Source organism: Narcine bancroftii, chromosome 3 (genome assembly GCF_036971445.1).
Source record: "Narcine bancroftii isolate sNarBan1 chromosome 3, sNarBan1.hap1, whole genome shotgun sequence".
Lineage (NCBI taxonomy): Eukaryota > Metazoa > Chordata > Chondrichthyes > Torpediniformes > Narcinidae > Narcine > Narcine bancroftii.
The window spans coordinates 203739806-203761008 of NC_091471.1; the positions used below are offsets into that span (position 1 = coordinate 203739806).

The window sequence follows — 21203 nt, forward strand, 5'->3', positions numbered from 1 at the left end:
CCAGTATCCCAAAGGGCATCAAATTATATTTTTCTGCGCTGAAAACTGATGAGATTTATTTTGTGAATCTAGAGCAAGAGTTTTAATCTGAAGAAGGATGGATGGGGTCTCAAACCTCTTGAACTTTTCCATTGAAAAGTAATGAGTTAAAATTTTGGCCGGTCCTCTTTTTCTCTAATCAGTTAAATCAATTACTGATCATATTTATTAAAAAAACATAAGATTTAAACATATTTTTAAAAGCTTGATATTGTTTTGATAATTCACTTGTTTGCATTTAAAAAAATCAAAGAATATATTCATGGAAGCAAATCTTCTTGATTGTGTATGCAAAACTCAAGAGACTACAGTAAAACGTTGTCTGGAATTCAAGCAACTGGCCAAAAAAAAATTAGGTAAAATATATAGAAGTTGGCCAATCATGCCACACACAATCTCAAGCAACCAGAAAACGCACTTATCCGGCATCACTCAATCCCTTAATGTGCCAGATTCCAGAGGTTTTACTGTATTATACATGGAATAATAAAGCAAGAAGTGAACAAAATGTAAAATAGGAGATGATGTGTCAAATGAGCCTATGGTTAAAACAAATTATGCCACAGAAGGCATATATGCTGTACATCCAAGTCACTTGGAATGCTTTTTGCTTTGGTTACTTTTACAAGAAGTTAAGGGGCCATGATTCTTTTTAATATTTACGTAGAGTTAGTGACCGAGTATGTGAAACAGACAAACAGACTTGCCAGCTGAAAATATGAGAAGATAATGTACACTGGAATAGGCATCGGCTTTGCTATAATTTTGCAAGTATGTGCCACTTCAAATCCTGACCAACAATGGAAGTCACAGAGAAAACCTTGCTGAAGACACAGTTGGCACAGAGGTTAGTGCAATGTCTTTATAACGATCAGAACTGGGTTTAAATCCCATGCTGTCTGTAAGGAGTTTGGATGTTCTCCCTGTGTTTGTGTGGGTTTTCTCCTGGTGCTCTGGTTTCCTCCCACCATTCGAACTGTACTGGGGGGGGGAGGGTGTAGCTTAATTGGGTGGCATGGACTCGTGGGCCGAAATGACCTGTTACCGTGTTGTTTGTCTAAATTTGACGAAAAAGACATTTCCTACGCAGCTAAAAATCAAAACCCAAACCAACACAATAGTAATACTATAATTTTTTTAATATGACATTAATTTAGATTAAAGGTTAAGTGAAGTCTTTGGCAGATCTAACCTAAGTATTTTTGCTCTACCTGAACTACAAAGAAAAACTTAATATTTGTACACCGAGTTTATGCAGCAAACAAATTATGATTTACCATATATGCCATCATTTAGGAAGATTCTGAAAACTTAAAAGTTTCACCTTAAAATCAGAGTTGTCCTATACACTGCGTCTAAAATCTAAACCTTGACAGCTCTACTTCACTGCCATCTTCCCACCGGCTCCAACACAATTTTGTGCATGCCCTGTTAGTTACTTCCAAAATCTCAGGGCTCCAACCATCTAGTCCGACTGCTGCTGGCTCTGTACAGGCTTTGTTTGAATGGCCTGACAGTGGTTTATTTTAAAATATCAAAATAAAATGTAAATTTTGCATGGTAATTTGTTATTAAAATATTATGATTTGCTTTTAATAGCATCCATTGGTCAGCGGTAAGTGCCAGATTTTTTTTTTGGGGGGGGTGTGCGTCTGATACAAAGGGTATTACACAAAACTAACATTTTAGGTGGAAATTCCAGGGGTCATCCTATAAGACATCATACACTGTATGGTAAACAAAACACAATCTGTTGGAGGAACTCAGCAGATTGAGCAACACGAGTGGGAGGTAAAGTCAACTTGATGAATGATTCCAGTTCAAACTGCTAGCAATTATTTTTCTTCCACTGATGCTTTTCAACCCACAGACCTCCTCCAGCAGATTGCATCTTGTTCCATTCTAGCATCTGAGGTCATTCTTGTGTCCTATGATTTAGTGAAGTGTCAAAGAAATGTTTTGGATACTATTACGAGGCTGTTGACAATAACCAAGGAGTCTGACTTTTGGATGCTTCTGGTGGAAGAGGAAAAAAAATTAATCTACTTTTGGCTGCAGTTTGAAAACAAAGACGATTTCCCTAGCTGTGGCATTGTCAGGTATTGCTTCAAGATTTTTAAAAAATGGCTAAAAACATACATTTGGGTTTTAAACTTTCATTAAATTTGACAATATTGAGACTCCAACATGAAATACAGATTGGAGAACAGCAAAACCAAAAATCCTAAAAGATTGCAAGCTAATTGTCTGGGATACAAGTCAGAAATATAGTGTATTTTTAAGTACATCTTTCTTTTTAAATTATTTTTATTGAGTTTTATACATTATAAATCCATATAAATAAAATATAATATACATTTGGATTGGTATCAAATCATATAGAAATAATAATACAATCTAAGCATATAGTGAATAGTGAAAAAGAAAAAAAGGTTGATTATAAAGATCTCACCCCATCCACCAACCAAGGATGAAAATGGTATTCAAGCAGAATTGAAATCAAGCAACGGCCTCCGGAGATCTGATGAAACACGCCCATTTACTGCATCCCCGCACCTTGATAATTCCAATTATGAAAGTAAGCTATAATTGGATCCCAAGTCTTATCAAAAGAGATCTTAATCTTCCTAACATTATGTCTGATTTTTTTTTTCTACAAACTTAAAAAGGACATAATATCCAGTAACCATTGTCTCTTCTAACCAGTAATGTAGAAAATGCTAAGACCTGTTTTTGGGTAGATGTTAAATATACATTTACATCACTGGAGAAACCAAGCATTGCAATCAACGGGCATGATTCGAGATTGATCCCAAAGATGGCCAAAAATGTCCTGAAAATAGCTGTCCAATATTCTGCTAAATTGGGAAAACCATAATACATGCATTAAAGAGGCTTCAAATCTTTTATATTTGATTTATGGGTAGATTCGAGCGAGCTTAACTTTAGAAAAATATACTCTATGCACCACTTTAAATTGAATCAAACTGTGCCTCGAGTATAGAGATGAATCATGGATAAGGACCAAAATTGAAATCCACTCTTCTTCTGATAATTCTTCAATTCAGTTTTGATCCTAATTAAAGAAGCTGTTTTTAAATTCAATGTTTTATAATATAAGGCAGATATTATACCTTTATGTACAAATTGTAATTCAAACAGTTCACCTATGAAATTCGGATCCAGAAGATATGGAAATACTGTAAGTTCAGAATGAATAAAATGTCTAATTTGGTAATATCTAAAAAAAGTGTCTGTTTGGCAGATTAAATTTCATCATCAATTGTTGTAAAGATGCAAAATTTTGTTGGATAAAAAGATCGTTAAAAGTTTTTATTCTTAGATGATTCCATTTTTCATAGTTTGCATCTAAAATGGCAGGTTGGAATAAATGATTGAGTAGAATAGGACTAGTAAATATAAATCCCATAATTCCAAAAAATGTTCTAAATTGACTCAAAATCTTCAATCTATGTCTCATTATTAAATTCTTTGTTAGCTTTGGAATAGAGAAAGGTTAAGGTGAACCTAATATCTCCTGTAAACAGAAATTCTTAAGGGATTTCAATTCTGTTTCCATCCATTTGGAGCAGTCATTTCTACTATAAAGCTATAAGAACAATAACATATTCCTTAAGCTCATTGCCCAGTAGTAAAATCTAAAATTAGTTAACGACAGTCCTCTATCATTTCTTGTGTTCTGAAGATAACTTTCATTTATTCTTGGTTTCTTTCCTTGCCATATATATCTCATAATAGATAATTCCAAGACTTAAAAATAAAAGTTAGTAATGATTGAAATAATATAAAAATTTTGGTGAAATATTAATTTTAATGGAATTAATACATCCTACCATAGTTAGAGAAAATGGTGACCATCCAGAGAGTATTGCTTTAGTTTGATTAAATAAAATTACAAAGTTTTCTTTAAAGAGGTTTTTCAAATTCTGTTATCAAAATACCTAGATATTTAAATAGATCTTTCACTATTTTAAATTAAGTACATCAATATAGAAATCAAGTAAACTTGTATATTGTGCATTGGTACATATCTATTTAAAGAGAACTATATTAAAGTAAATTTTGAACATAATTTACTAATTAAAAAAATGGAAGATAAAACTAAGCTTTTTTTAAATTTTTTTAATTTTTCACACTATAAACCATATTGACCAAGATACATAGACATTTTTTCTCTTGAATATATAGTGTCATTTTCTCCCCCTTTTTCCCCCCTCCCTTCCCTCCCTCCCTCACCTCCTTTCCCATTTATTTGAAGTTCAATCTATAAGATACATTAAACCCATTAAACAATGTTGTCACTTAATAAAAATAAACAAGAAATTTTACTGAGTCAGTTCTTTTCGTTGTCTTTTCCTTCTGTCATTTTAGGTGGTGGAAGTCCATGGTAGGATTTCTCTATTGTATTTCATGTATGGCTCCCATATTTGTTTGAATATTGTGATGTTATTTCTTAAATTATATGTTATTTTTTATAATGGAATACATTTATTCATTTCTATGTACCATTGTTGTATTCTCAAGTTGTCTTCTAATTTCCAGGTTGACATAATACATTTTTTTGCTACAGCTAGGGCTATAATAACAAATCTTTTTTGTGCTCCATCCAAATCGAGTCCAAATTCTTTATTTCTTATATTACTTAGGAGGAAGATCTCTGGGTTTTTTGGTATATTGCTTTTTGTGATTTTATTTAATATCTGGTTTAGATCTTCCCAAAATTTTTTCACTTTCTCACATGTCCAAATTGCATGAATTGTTGTTCCCGTTTCCTTTTTACAGCGAAAACATCTGTCTGATACTGTTGGGTCCCATTTATTTAACTTTTGAGGTGTGATGTATAGCCTGTGTATCCAGTTATATTGTATCATGCGTAACCTCGTGTTTATTGTATTTCTCATAGTTCCGGAGCATAGCTTTTCCCATGTTTCATTCTTTATCTTTATGTTTAGATCTTGTTCCCATTTTTGTTTAGGTTTACCGTTTGTTTCCTCGTTCTCCTTTTCTTGCAGTTTGATGTACATGTTTGTTATAAATTTTTTAATTATCATTGTGTCTGTAATCACATATTCAAAATTGCTTCCTTCTGGTAACCTCAGACTGTTTCCCAATTTGTCCTTCAAGTAGGTTTTCAGTTGGTGGTATGCAAACATTGTATTGTGAGGTATATTATATTTATCCTTCATTTGTTCAAAGGATAATAATTTATTTGCCGAAAAACAATTTTCTATTCTTTTGATCCCTTTTCTCTCCCATTCTCTGAAGGAAAGGTTATCTATTGTGAAAGGGATTAGTTGATTTTGTGTCAATATTAGTTTTGGTAGTTGGTAATTTGTTTTATTCCTTTCTATGTGAATCTTCTTCCAAATGTTGAGCAAATGATGCAATACCGGTGAATTCCTACGTTGCACCAATTTTTCATCCCATCAACATAGTATATGTTCAGGTATCTTCTCTCCTATTTTATCTAGTTCTAATCTGGTCCAATCTGGTTTTTCCCTTGTTTGATAAAAATCTGATAGGTATCTTAATTGTGTGGGAAGATAAAACTAAGTTAAACCACATACATTAACTCCCTAATTTTTCATGGCATAATTAAATATATAAGTACAATTCGAGTTAATTTACAAGGAGCATTAAAAAACTCGACTTCATGGAAACAAGCACAAACATCAATGTCAAGAGTGAATACTCTAAAAGGAGCTTAGTCAAATTTAAAACTTATAGAATTAAAGGCAAATTTTGACCAGGTTAATAGTCACGATAAAAATGCAAAAAAAAAGGAGTATGTAAAGTGTCTTACAAAGATCGACACTGAGGCAAAACTGTTCATTGTAAAAATTTGTAACTTCAATGATCGACAGAAAGCTACATATTCAAGCATGCCAGTGACATACAGATTGACTGCACTATGAGCAATGTAGATTAAAAATTAAATTAGAGGTAACGTGATGAACCGAATGGTATTACGAGCTGTTTTTAATTTGTGTGGGACTGTCCCTTTAAGAGAATAAATTTTGCACAGTCCTGCAGGTTTTTGGAAAGTGACTGCAAACTGACAGCAGGCTTTGAACAGCATGTTCCTAAAATGGATACATTTGAAGAGAAGAAAGGCAGTGTTCCTAAATCCCAGGTGCAGAGACCATATGACCAGCATATTGAAGAAGCAGTATACAGCTTTGCTTTGGGGCCATTTTAAGGAGATCGCACAGGAGTATTTTAAGAAGATCGCACTGGAAGAAATACTGTGCTGGATTGGCCTCATGTGTGGTTATAGGCAATCAGTCTGATTTCCTCCTGTCTGTTATAGAGGAATGAAAAATACTACTCTGTGACCAAAAGAGAGAAGGTCACTTTTGTTTGACTGACCCACGAAGGGGTTCTGGAAGCTTTGTGAGCATCACTTGCTTTGTGTCCCCTACGCCAAAGAAGAAGGGAGTTTTCGTTGGCACTCGTCTAAAAAGAAGGGCCATTTTACTGGAAGCATCTCAACAAGGGTTTGTGAGTTATAAACATTCTGTCACTCCTGTACTCTTTCACCCACTTTATGAGCTGCTAATTTCATCTAAAGCCTGCATATTGCATCAATTTCAAGTCTATGTGTTGTGATAGATTATATTTTATATTGTATATAGTTATGTTTTATAGGAGATAAATTGTTGCAGTTTTTTTTAGTGTAGGCCACATGCAGAAACAAATACTTCAAAACAGATCTCATTTAAAATGCCAGAGGTCTGCTCAAGCCGGAGAGTCCAGGCTCCGAGTGCCTTTGCAAAATCTTTGAAGAATGCCTATAAGGACTTCACAAGTAGGTGTCAATTGGACATGCTGTGGGGTAATGGATTATTGTTTTGAAAAGCAACAGATGAACGAACTCAAAAGATTGGGTCTGGTGTCACAGTCTGAGTGCAGTTTGCTGTTCTAAGAGGGTATTGTGGTGGTTTTACCTGAGAGAGAGAGAGAGAGAGAGAGACGGGTTGTGAGTTCTTAGTTCAGCCTGGTCAAAGCCCTTGTGGTTCGTACAAGAGTCTCTTCAGCAAGACACTGAGGTGGCTGATTAAAAGGAGTCAGTTGTGGGTGTCCAACGAGCAACAAATCTCGCTCTGAAAACCGACAAGAACCTTCCTGAGAGGTAACCATTTACCTTTCAAGCATCAAAGTCTGGTGAAATTCATAAATGTTAAATTGCTTGCAACCAGTAAACTTAGAGGAGTGAGAAGTGAGATTGGACTGTGAATTAAATAACTTTTCTGAACTTGTACACACATTACATGGACGTGTGCTTAGAATTAGGAGGGGGTTAAGTTAGGTTAGTTAATAGTGATAAGTTAAAGTGTGATTCTGTTTTCATGTTTAAAGATAATTAAAAGCAACTTTTGTTTAAGTAACCATTTGTCTTGGTGAATTTCTATTGCTGCTGGGTTTTGGGATCCTCTGGGCTCATAACAGTGTCAACACTGAATTTCTGAAACTGAACTTTGAACTGCCTTCTGAGAATTGTGCCTTGAGTTGTAGTGGCTTGGGGTATTCCACACACACACACACACCCACACACACACACACCCACCCATTGTTGGGGGGGTTTAAGTTAGATAAGTTTCGATAAGTTAGTTAAATTAGATAAAGTGTTATATTATTGTTCATTAATAATTAAATAAATAGTTTAAATGTAACATTGCCTGGGCTAATTTCTATTGCTGCTGTCTGGTATGTAACAGTGGAGTTTAAATGGGGAAGTACAAAGATATCCATTTTGGAACAGAGGATAAAACAGAAAGCTTCCTAAATCATAGAAAGTTTACCACACAGAAAGAGGCTATTCGGCCAATTGTGCTTGCACAACTGGAGAAAGTACTGCCTGGCTTAATCCATCTTTCTGAATAGATTCATAGATTTGCAGGTTTTGACTTTTCAAGTATGCATCTAAGAAAGATATACTGGTAAACATGATGATGGCTTCTGTTTCTACCACCTTTTTAATTCCTAGACCCTCACCTAATTTTATTCACCTCAGTTAAGTTCCCTTCAGATTTCTCAGTTCTAAAGAAAACAACCTCAACTTATCCATCTCTCCTTCGAGCTGCAACCTTCCAGTACACATAATTCTTCATTGTCTCCTCTCCACTGTAATCAAATATTGCCTGTAATGTGCTGACCAGAAATGCATGTTGCACTTGCTATTGCTCCTGAACGAGTTGGGTACAGATTTAGCACAACATCTTTGTTCTTACATTCTGTGGTTCAGCTAATAGAGGTAAGCTATCAGTTTGTCTATTTGACCATTTTATTGACAATTTCTGCTGCATTCATCTGTGGTACATATTCCATTTGCTCCTCTGTGCCAGTCAATATCATCCTGTTATTACAGAATTCATTATATCATGTGGATCCAGATTAAAGTACAATAAAATAATGCAGAAATTGCAACAAAAAAAAAAATTTCAGCCAATCAGGCCACATACTTGGGAAGAGAAAAAGATAGCGTTTCAGGTTGAAGACCCTTTGTCAGATCTGGATTCAAATTCCATTTGCTATCCTTATGTAATGATTTCTTCCACATGGATATTTTTGGAATCAGTCCTTCCAATGCACCAACTTCAAGCCCAATTTGACGTTGTTTCTTGCATCCCATGGGCCTTTACTTTTTTGAGTAGACTGCCACATTTGGGTCCTGTCAAAAGCCTTGCTAAAATTCATGTGCACGACATCAGATGTACTGCCCTCATTGAACTTTCTTGTTATCTCCTCCAAAAGTTTAATCAAGTTAGTCATGCAAGATCTTTCATCCAAAAACACAAACTGACTTAACTTGATCAATGATTTGCCCATATCCAAAATTAATCTAACTAGCTTCAACTGCTCAGTTTATTTAATAATTCATTGTTTCCAATCCTATATAATGTCACATTCCAGTGGCCATTGACAATTGAAAAATGATGGCCAGTTTCTCTAATTTCCTCCCTTACCTTTTTTTTAAAAAATTTGATATACATTTCATTTGAGTATGGTAACTTATTCAATTTCAAATATACTGAACCTCTTGATTGGGGTACAGTGCAGCCAAAGCTCACCAGAACGCTGATCCAGCACCTCTATAAAAAAAGGACAAAATAAATCTATCTCTCTTTCTCTCCCTCTCCTCCTCTCTCTCTCTACCCCCTCAGCCTCTCTGTCAATATCCTCTCAATCTTCGTTTACCCATCAGACCCAATGACCCCATTTGGGGCTTGTAGGGTGAGTACCATTCAAACCCGCTGTGGAAAGTGGATATGTTTCTGGCAGTAACACAAATGCCAGTGTTTAAGGCATCCAAATAATGCGTTAATTCATGTTTGCTAAAATCAGTCATTGATTAACTGATGGCACTGATATCTACACGTTTCCATCTGATCATGTAGGCAGCGGGATAGAAGTCAGCATCTCCAATATTCCAAATCGACCTCTTGATAACCTCATGGCCCTAGAAGCGCGGCTACTGTCTCATAAAGGAATATAATTTAGCTCACATGTCCAGGTCAGAAGCATATACATGAATTGTACTCCCCAAGTGCAACATGGGTTCTACATTCTGTTGTTTCAACAACTGATGCCTGAAGGTTTCACGGACTGTGCATTTCAAGACAGAGAGGGGGTGAGTGGCTCAATCATCAGACATATTTAAGGTTGAGTTGGGTACATTTTTTGAAATACTAGGGAGTGTCAACTGGGGGGAACATTCTAAGAAGAGGAGTTGAATCCACTGTTGGTCATCTATTATCATATCAGCTCCTTTTGCACTGGCATCCCAGTGAATTGGCTGTGCAGTGAACCGGGATAGGAAGCCCTTTGTGCCATTTCCACAGGGCCACCCTTAACTAGGACACTAATTGCTTTTCCACTGAACACACTCATCCCTGAGGATCAGAGTGTTCTACCTTCAACTGGAAACAGGTGACTTTTTGTTGTCCATTGGTTTTATCAGCACGCCAGCAAATGCTGGGGATATGAGAAGGGGTAGAGGTGGTTAATCCCCGGCGTGAAATGACATCATTTGACACTGGCGCTTGGACAATGTTCCTTTTTCACTGGACCCTGTCCCAGTAAATTCCCAGTTAATTCCTGGGACAAGGTGCCAGTGGAAAAAGGGGCTATTGAGTGCCAAAGCATTCTTGAGTGACCAATAGACTTCTTCCTTCACCCACATTTCTGTGTTCTATTTTCTTCACCACCAGACAACTGACATTTCTAAAATAAGCTTGGAATAAGATAGGCTGCAGTGGGTTTAAACTGCTCGTTCATGAGGAGATAAGGTAAGTGAAATAAAGGAGATAGCGGTCTTTCTGGGGTAAAATGCGTGTCGTCGCCTATCAATGACCTGATCTGAACTGAGGGCATGGATGGATTGAGTGAGTTTGGTGAGGGGGATCAAAGGGAAAAGTGAAGTTTGATTTGGTCCAAAGTTCTATCTTCACTGCCATATAGGTGTGGTGGGCTCAATAATGCAAGTCAGACATTTAATCCCGTTCGCCATTTCCTGCCTGAATCTGCGCTGCATCATTGCTTACATTGACGTGTTGGCATAGGAGCTGATGCAAATGAATAAGATGCCCACCTCATTTGCCACGGATGAGTGGCTACTGAGGTCCATGTCCGAGAAACTGATTGTGACTCGAGTGCAAATGTAATACAGGGGATTTTTACAGAAGTGAGTGTCGGGGTGGGGATAGGGAGAGGGGTGATGGTTGGCGGGGGAAAAATACCACTGATGATATTAGTGAAATTATCACTATGTTTCTGTGGAGCTCTGGAGTTCATATATTTATTTCATCTTGGTTTAGTGGTTGACGTTAAAAGAAGCCCTATTCATATATATATGTTACACCCAATTTGTGTACCTGCTCATTACATGTACTGAGCAGGTACACAAATTTGGTGTGACATACATAGAGGATATGGAAAATGGCAGGCATTTTGTCAGCTTCAGCACCTAAAATATTAGCACTGCACCCCTGCTCTTGATACATCTTTTATTATATTTATTCCATTTATCATATATACATGTAATAGTCGAATTTTGTGGAGACCAATTTTTAGTGTAAAATTTAGGGGCTGACTATTACACCAATGCTAGTTTGACTGTGGTAAGTATGGGTGTCATTCAAGGTGTTGGGAGCTCAGATGGGCGAGCAGCTGGGACCGGGTGGTAAGTCCGTGTTTGATGCCTTGGAAACTTGGATGGGTGGGTGAGTGGCCAGGATTGGGTGGTAAGTTTGCGTTGAGGCGTTGGGAGCTCAGATGGGCAGGTGGCTGGGGTTGAGGTGTGAGTCTATGGAGCTCCAGTGGGTGGGTGCCCAGGGCCAAAATTAGGGTGGTCGATTTTTACATGCGATATATGGAAATTACTGGATTTTTGGGCCAAAAAATAGATGGGCCGACTTTTATGCGGTATTGACTATTAATGAGTACCTACGGTAATCTTTCACACACATCCTCTGTAACTACAGTATCAACATCATATTCTTGTGCAATCAATCCCTAAATGTTCCTTCAAAACCTTACCCACAAGTTAGCTTTTTGGCTCAAAATAGGTCTTACTGCAGCTCTTTATTAATTAAAATAACATCTTTAGATTTTCTTTGATTTTACTTGCCAGTATCTTTTACATACCCTTTCATTGCTTTCCTAATTTTACTTTTAACTTCGCTCCAATACTTTCCATAGAACTATAGCACTACAGCACAGATACTAGCCCTTTTGCCCATTGAGTCTTGGCCAAACAATTATTGTGCCTTGTCCCATTGATGTGCAACCAGACCACAGCCTTCCATACCTCACCCATCTATGTACCTATCCAGATTTTTCTTAAATATAGAAATTGAACTCTGATTTATTTCCATACTCTCCCCACTCACTGTGTGAAGAAGATCCCCCCCACCCATGTTCCCTTTTAACATTTCAACTTTCACCTTTAACCCACGACTTCTAGTCCTTGTCTCACCTAACCTTAGTGGAAAAAATCTGCTTGCATTTGTATATACCCTTCATAATTTTGTATACCTCTAACAAATCTTGCCTCATTCTCTGATGCTCCAGGGAATAATGCCCTAACCGGTTTGACCCTTCCCTGTAACTCAGATCTTCAAGTCCCACAACATCCTTGCAAATCTTTCCTGTACTCTTTCAATTTTATTGATATTATTCCTGTAGTTAGATGACCAAAACTGCACACAATGCTCCATATTTGGCCTTACCAATATCTTGTACAACTTCATCATAACATCCCAACTCCTATATTCAAAATTTTGATTTATGAAGGCCAATGTGCTAAAAGCCCTTTCAACAACCCTATCTACCCATGACATGACTTTCAGGGAATTTGCATCTGTATTCCTAGATTCCTCTGTCCTACTGCACTCCTGAGTGAATGTCCCACTGTTTGTCTAGTATGTCCTACCTTGGTTAGTCCTCCCAAAGTGCAACACCTCATGCATACCTACATTAAATTCCATTTGCCATTTTGGTGTTAATTTTTTCAGCTGGTCTGGACCTTGCTGCAAACTTTGAAAGCCTTCCTCATTGTCCACTACACTTCTCATCTTTGTGTCATCTGTAAACTTGCTGATCAGCTTACCATTTTATTATTGATATCAATTACAAACAACAATGGATGCAGCACAGATCCCAGAGGTACCATCAGCCACAGGCCTGCAGTTAGAGAGGAAATCATCTACTACCACTATCTGGCTTCTTCTGCAAAGTCAATGTCTAATCCAATAGACTACCTCATCTTGAACACTTCTTGACCAACCTCTCATTTGGGATCTTGTCAAATGACTTATTAAAGTCCATGTAGACAATATCCACGGCCTTTCCTTCATCAACTTTCCTGGTAATCTCCTCAAAAAGCTATAGAGGACTGGTTAAACACAACCTACCACACACAAAGCCATGTCAACTATACCTAATCAGTCCATCTATTCAAATACTCATTGATCCAATCTCTTAGAATACCTTCCAATAATTTACCCACTATTGATGTCAGGTTCACTGGCTTATACTTTCATAGAATCAAAGAGAATTTACAAGAAAGGAAGTGGCTACTTGGCTCATGCCCATGATAATCGATGAAAAGCTACGGTGCTTTTAGTAAGGGATTGCTTAAGGTGGTATGTGAGTGGAAAAGGAAGGTTGAGAATCTCTACTCTAGACCCAATTGTTACTGAAATATTTTGCTTGAGAAAAATTGTCATTGGCCCATTTCCTTTGGAGTTATGAAACCATCCACATAACGAGTCAATTAGGTATGATTAAAACAGTGGTTTTCAAACTTTTTCTTTCCATCCACATACCACCTTAAGCAATCCCTTGCTAATCACAGAGCACATATGGCATAGGGAATACTTAAAGTGGGATGTGAGTGGAAAGAGAAAGGTTGAGAACCACTGTTCAAAGCTCTTCTAGTTCTTTTGTATTAAGCTCTTTCTACCTCAGCTAAGCTTCTCTAGAGTTGAGAGGGTTATCCTACCAAGAGAGAATAAATACTATGTGCCTGTATCCTTGGAGTTTGCAAGAATAAGCAGTGAACTTATTCAAACAAAAAGATTCCTGGGGATTTGACAGAATAATAGAAGTTTTAATTAGTGAGACTTAAACAAAGGGATATAATGACAAGATAATGGAAGATTGAAGTTTTTCTCACAGTGGTGAACTGGAATTCCCTTTCCTGCGGATAGTAGAAGCTGGAGTGTTAGAGTGGAAGTGGAATCAGGTAACTATTTGATAGATTGAGGAAGAAGGACACAACATAGGAAATGAGGCCAGCACAGATCAGCCATGATTATATTAAATGATGGGGAAAGCTTGAAGGGCCTGATAGTAGCTCTACTGCTATTTTCTTCTCATTTTGTGTTCTTGTCCTTGCCTAAATTTGGAAGTCCCTTGCAACATGTTAAATGGGAACACCATGAATGTCTCTCACTGCTAAGACTGATTTACTCACAGGTGGCTGAGTCTAGTCCACTTTTATTCAATCACATCTCAATTTAGTAAAAATGACTTTACCTCTGATGTGCAATTCTTCATCTTTTTCCCTTTCTGTACCTATTGTAAATCTAACTGAAATGTGATCACTACCTCAAAATGCTCTCCCACAGATAGTCCTTCCACCTACCCAACTTCAAATTCCTAAACTAAATTCAAGAATTGCAATTCCTTTCATTACCCCTCTTATACTGCTTATAAGAGCTCTCCTGAATGCATTTCTGAAATGTTATGCCCTTCATATCCTTAGCAGTATCCAGTTCATATTTGGGTAAATTAAATTCCTTGCTTTTACTGTTATTGCACTTTTCGGAATTTTCTACACAGATTTGCTCTTCATTTTACATTGGACTGCCCCAACATTGTTACTTCCCTTTCTCATTGTTTACTTCAAACCCAGAGAGTGCCATTTGAGGATCAATCTAACAAATCTTCCTGTACCTTAACTGTTGTTTCTTTAATATTGCCACCAGCTCCTCCATCCTTTTTAACCTATTTACTTTATCAGAAAATCCTGTAACCAGGAATGCTAAGCTAATATTTCTGTTTTGCGTGGCCTTATCAGTTAATAGCTAAAATATTGTGCTTCCACGTGTTTATGTGGCGACTCACCTAAAACTACTTGCACTTAGCTGAATACATCATCAAAAACTTCCTTATCATCAATTTCATCATATTTGTTCTACTTTGGAAGCGATCTTAATAATATTTTGCCTTCCATTTTCATTTTTCCTCTTCATTCTTTTGAAAATACTGCATTTTGTTCTCTTGCCATTCCTTCTCAGCAACAACTATTAAGCCTTCCATGATGATATTGTTCCCAGTCCTGCTGAGGTGCAATCCCTTTGGCTTAAAGGAGAAGCAGTCCGAGCACACCAGAAATCTAGTCTTTCTCTGTGATATATCTGCATCATTATCTTATTTCTACACTTAGTGAGAGTAATCTAACAATTGCTAGTTTTGTGGATTTGCCTTTAAATCTCTTTGTTAACTCCATAAAATATGCCTAAAGGACAAAATACTAATTCCCAAGATAATCTTTATTTGGCATAACAAGTTGTTTCACAGGAGCTGTTATAGAAAACAATATGGCATTGACCTGATTTTATGGAGTATTAGTATAGCTGTGCTGCATCAGGTTTAAGGAGAATTTTAAAGGATATGAAATAGATTTAGAGAGAGATTTACAGAGTAAATTCTGGAGCTGAGCACATCAGCAAGTAAGTGTTGGCAACCATGGTACAGGGAACAAAACCAAGGTTGCACGCAAAGGAAAGAAATGGATGACAGCAAGATCACTGTTGGATGTGATTTTAAAAAGAAACTGGAAAGATTAGAAAATTCAAAACTGAGATTCCATCAGATTAGGAGTCAAATGGATGAGCCAAATGGGAGCAAGTCAGTCAGGGTCGATTTTCTTTCTCATTTGTGTGACGTAATCATATCTGGATAAGCAGGCATTTGGCCTTTAGGAAGGGGAATTGAGGCATATTTTGAACTTGTGCAGTTTTTCTGTCAACACAAATGTTCAAGTTTGAAGCACTGAGAATTAATAGTGTTGATAAGGCAACCAAACCCTAATTACTGGGCTTTCAATCTAAGCAATGTAAACACATTAGAAATCTACAGGATGTGTGATTGCAATTCCCAAAGATTTCTCTGACAGCACCTGACAAAGCCATGATCTCTGCCATCTGAAAATTACTGGCACATGAGAACAAATGTTTTCACTTATGGGCAGAGACAAATGAGAGATTCTCAAAATTAGATACTGAGAGCACAGTCATCAAATAAACAATTTGCATGGAGAGGGAAAAAGAATATTGCCACTAGATCAAAATCCACGAATGTCTTAACCTAACAGAACAGTGGAACAGTGGAAGTGCCTTACCGCAAAGAATGAATGGTTCATTGCAGTAGCTCATCTCTACCTTCTCAAGGGCAACTAGGGATGGGCATTAAATACCAACAATACCCTTGTCCTGTGAATAAATAGAAAAAGATGAATCAATAAGTTCAGAGAATGCAGATTTAGGGGAGATAGCAGAATGGATAGCCACAGCTTCAAGACATAAGGGGCAAAGGGATAGCCCTAAAGTGTCAGAGAGTTGGAAGTTTGAGCTTGTGTTAATGATCTAGACTTTGGAATGAAAAATAAAAATTCTTATTTTGGTTGTCACCAAATATGTAGAGTGGACAAATTAAATTAAACATATTAAGTGTAAGTTTTCCATTTTGGTAAGAAAGAAAAGTAGATGGCACAGTGGAACAAAGTTATCTGGGAATGCAAATGCACAAACCACTGAACACAGTACTACAGGTTGGTTAGGTTGTGACAAAGTAAACAGGGAATGGAGTGAAGAAATGGGTAAATTCTATTAAATGAGAACAAAACAAGTCTTCCATGGATCACATTAATTGTACTCTGTTCAAATCTGATTACCATGTTAAAAGGATCAAAAGGTAAAAGAGAGGATTTAAGAAAAAAGTACAGAGTATAAATAGAAGAATGAGCCTATTATTTTCTTTAAAATACTGCTATGTGACCTCCTAAAAATGATTTTGATAGAGTAGAAATATAGTTAGCGTTTTCACTTGTGGGCAGAAAAAAAAGATAATCAATATTAGATGCAAGATCTATGATGTCAAAAATTCAAATAAGCAAGGAGGTGGCTTGCATCAAGCATTAAACTCGGATGGACAGTTGGACTTTGTGGCCCATTTTTGAGCTCACTACAAATTCTATACATTCAATTATTTTCTGTAATTGTTAGCAAAAGGAAAGAGAGACTTGTGTCTTAAGTGCCTTAAAAAAATCTTAACAGAGACAACCCCTGTATTATTGGGGGAGGGGGTGGTGTTCCTTGAAAATGTCTGCATTGAAATTTTCCATAATGCAAAGCTGCGCCTTATGCACATAATTTACTTTCGCTCAAGTGATTCTGTAACAGCAAATTTTATTTTGTTTCTCAAACTTTAGGTAGTGATTTGTGAATTCTATAATAAGAAATTTGTTATCTGAATGGCTACAATGAAGGATAATCTGTAAGTCGCAAAGGCCTTTACAGAAAATTAGCATATTTGAAGTCACTATTGTATTGAAAAATGCATCATTTGCATTAATGTTTACATTAATTAATGTTTTAGTGGAGTATTAAAAATTAGATTACTTTCTGACTCAAGATGAGGGTGCTGCTACTGAGCTTTGATAGATAGATATTCAGTGATTTCGAAAAGTACATCATTCTCTGGTTAAAAAATCAACTTTCAGTATGATAAAGAAAAAAAACATTAAAATTAATTAAAATTGGGAAGAAATCAGTATTTTCAAGTAAACAGTTGAAGAACACTTCCCTAAAACTGCATTGGAAATTAGAAATTAAATTTAACTCTTTAAATTAAGTTTCTATGAAGATATGGGTCCAAAAAGTGGATCACTAAAATGCCACAAGTTGGCCCACTTGTGGGATCCAACTTTTGAGTAAAAATGCCATTGAAAATCTTGAAATCCACAATCTTCATTCTAATTCTGCCTTCCCCGACAATGCGTGGCTGTGTCAAATAAAACACAATTCATATCTGGTCATTATAATTTTCAGTTATGAGTTCATAGCTGCAAGTTAATGGCCACTCCTTATATGCACAAGAATTGGTCACAGGCTCATTTTTGCTTCTAATCAATGAATCATGGATTTAATTATAATAATAAACCTTTGCATGCCCTTTAGGGTTTAGGTTAACCCTCAAGGGTCTGACTTAATATTATCAGAGATTGATTTTCGATAGTCTTATCTCTTCAGTGTGTTTTGCAGAAAAAACTCTGTGCTTATTCTATTTGAGGTGTGAGTGGTGGACTTCTTCCTCTTCTACATCATCTTGTTGCCAGCAAAGAAACAATTTTTATTGGTCGCAGATGAGATGGAATCCATTTTTATCAGTTGCCTTGTGGCTCTTGTCCCATACCACCTCCATGTCAAAACCAAAGATTTCTTTTGCCATTTCTCAGGAAATGCACGCTGTGTCAACCTTCATTGAGATATCATGCATTCACATCAGGCTGAAACAAGTTGTGCATTCATTTGGTCAGCCTGTATCAATTTGCTAAAGACATCTAGTCTCCTACATTTTGTCTCAGGTAGTCTTCATTGTGTGGCTTTTGTTCATCCCAGGAGAATTTGCATTTTATCTCTTCTTCTTTAAGAAAGCCCCCGTGGATTTAGACAGTGGTATCGAGTTGTTAAAAAAAAGACATATTGAGTCCTGAGTTACTTGTGGTTTTTATATGGCTCCTATCCCCCTGAAGTTTTGTTAGCTGGGATTCTACTTCCTAATTACAATACCTTTGATCATAATATTTCCAACATTCTCTTTGTTTCCAGGCTCCTTGCAGTTCCTACAACAACATTCAGAACATTTTCAGGTGCATCAAGAGAAAATATCTCGTCTATCCTTTCCTCTCCTTTTCAGAAAACTCTTTCACCTCTTCTGCTGTGCTTTTAGAATGGATGAGAAGCAGCATCTGATTGTGAGATTTCAAACACATTGAGCTTTAATCTCCCTTGCCTGCAGAAAATGCAGTTTTAATCAGAGCAGCAAACACCATAATATTACCAAAGTGAAGCACGAAAGTCTGCAGATGCAGTGATTGAATATTCAGGTGCCTGCCGACAATTTGCTCACATCTTGATGAAGGGCTCAAGCCCAAAATGTTGGTTATGCATCTTTAGTTTTGTTATATAAAATACGCTGTGTGACCTGGTGAATTTCTCCAGCATTGTGCTTTTACCATGTAATACCATACAAGATCTCCTGGATAAGATGCCTAGTTACTGATTGGATTCCAGAGGTGGAGCAGCTTCCTGTTTTGAATTCTATGGATTTTCTTGTCATTGGTTCCTATGACTCTGAACCTACCCTAATGCCTAGTAAATGCTAATCTGGACAGTCAATCTCACTGCGTCTGCACCCATGAGTAGTATAAGGCTCGATTCACAGAGTTGTAAAGATGCCATAAATTGACGTTAAAACTGGGTATAAAATTTCGGAGTCTCTCAGAGTTTTGGGCTTTTATTTTTCCAGTTTTTAAATGACTGTAAAAAATAGATAAAATAAAGTCAATATTTTTAAGTACTCAGATATTAATAAATTCCCTTCTATGCTAAGAATCTATATTGGTCAGATAATTCAAATCCCTTCTTGTTATTAAGTTCCCCTGGTGAAACCCAGAAAGACTGGGATAAACAGCTGCACTCTACAGGGGATTTAACAAAGGATAGAAGTGACAGGGACAAGCAAGGTGCAAATAGTTCTGTGCGAAAGTACCAGTACATACCCTTGTGGGTGTCAGCAAGTTTAGATTAATGCAAATATATAAACCCTGAGCTAGTTGGTGAAATCTGCCACCAATTTCCCAGCTACCCTTTGCAGTGGAACATAAACTTAATGAATTAATTGGCCCTTAAACTGGGAAATCTCTTCACCAAGTCTGGAGGATGATCTCAATCCCATTCATCTGAAGTGCAGGAAATGCCACAAAAAAGAACATTAAAATAAAGTTAAGTATTTTTTTACAATTGTGCTTTTTCAATATTTTTAATTTTTTTGGTGTTTTTAATTTTGACATGATTTTTAATTGTTTTAGAAAGCTCCTGAATATCAGGATCATCTAAAAATTAAACAATTGATTCGATGGCTGGCAAATTTAGTCCTATGTCCATCTGTCAAAGTCAATTTATGGTCATTACTTTGGCAAGGTTGTTCTTACCTCTTCTCCACCATGTAACAGCAGTTTTAGATGCTGGCTTATCATTTTAGATCCAGATTTATCACTCTGCAAGTTCAAGTAATCAGACAAGTATGCAACTAAAAATTATCTTAATAGAAAGCACAGACAGTGAGATGCCCTTGGAAAATTTGGCCACTATATTTGAGTCATATGACGGCTACATTCCTTCACTTTTTTGCTAATATGGAATTGGCAACTTTTAAAAAGACAATGAGCTAATTGCTTCTTTAATTTTCTACAACTTACCCATGTCACTTTGTAAAATTGGTTAAATATTTAACTTGCTCATATTTGTTTTTTTGGGGGGGTATTTGATGCGTGATAAATGTGATAAGGAGTTAATTGTCATATACATTGTGCAATGATTATGGCAATTAACAAATTATTACTTGCTGCAGCTGAACAGATACTTTGTAAAAATAAACTTCTGAAAAACAAAAAAAAAATTATAAATACTTCAAATGACAAAGTCTTATTTCAAGGGATTTTTTTGGGGCCAACAATTGTATGAATCCAGAAGGTATGTCAATCATGTTTGAAAAATGTATTACAGTTCTTCCAGGCTTGTTAGAACAGTGCCACGTTTTGTACCAGAATACCAATAATAGCTTGTAACTGTATTGATAGGTGTTTCATTCAAACAGATCTATTATAAATATCTCTACCAAGTATTACGGAGGAAAAATGGAATAAAAATCATTTTTATTTGTCTTATATATTCCAGGAAATTGAACAAGTTGTGTGTATCAGTCTCCACACACATCATATAATCCCTACTAAAGTTTTTTTTTTCCTTTTAAAGATTGAAAAAATCTTCTCCACAAAACAAGAAATGGTTAAACACTACTTTGAATACTAATTTACTTTTTTTTAGAAATGAGGAAACCCTCACAGACAATTCAAATCCTTTCTTGATATGTCATATGACATAACAATTAAAAATAAATTAAAAGCAGGCTGTCACACAAACCAAAGGAACTGAAGTTGCACAAATAAGAATATATAAAATAAGAACTTAATTGCCTACCACTACAGTTTTGATAACTAATGTATGAGTTGTCTTAAAATATGGTGGTTGTTTATTCATATTTATCTGAAAAAAATTTGGTTGAACTGCTTTGATGGTTTTTAAGAAACTGATTCATTCCTACCTACTTATCCCACTTAGACCTCTCAAGAAAACCATTCAGTGAGTAGAGAATTTTTGAAGCACCGAATGAGCTGGCAGACTGTGTCCAGAATGGCCAAAAATAGCACTATTTTGATTAATTAGATTTCTACAGCAGAGAAACATGGACTTTGGCTCACTTTGTTCAAGCTGGGCACATTTGCCTGCATT

The 21203-nt window shown here is 36.3% G+C and overlaps 1 protein-coding gene across 8 annotated transcripts in view; it reads right to left on the bottom strand.

Moving 5' to 3' along the window:
• The window catches only part of slc10a7 (solute carrier family 10 member 7), a 199254-nt gene that overhangs the window by 31432 nt on the left and 146619 nt on the right, over positions 1–21203 (bottom strand). The window contains exon 8 of one of the 8 annotated variants that reach the window (XR_011354073.1): positions 15971–16061. The exons of 6 other annotated variants lie outside the window; for them this stretch is intronic. Coding sequence is in view for 1 of the 2 variants with exons in the window: in XM_069926361.1 (XP_069782462.1) it covers positions 2539–2595 (57 nt within the window). In the remaining variant the exon portion in view is untranslated. Of the gene's footprint in view, positions 1–2491; positions 2596–15970; positions 16062–21203 lie in introns of all 8 variants that reach the window. One more of the 8 variants, XM_069926361.1, reaches the window with a different exon arrangement.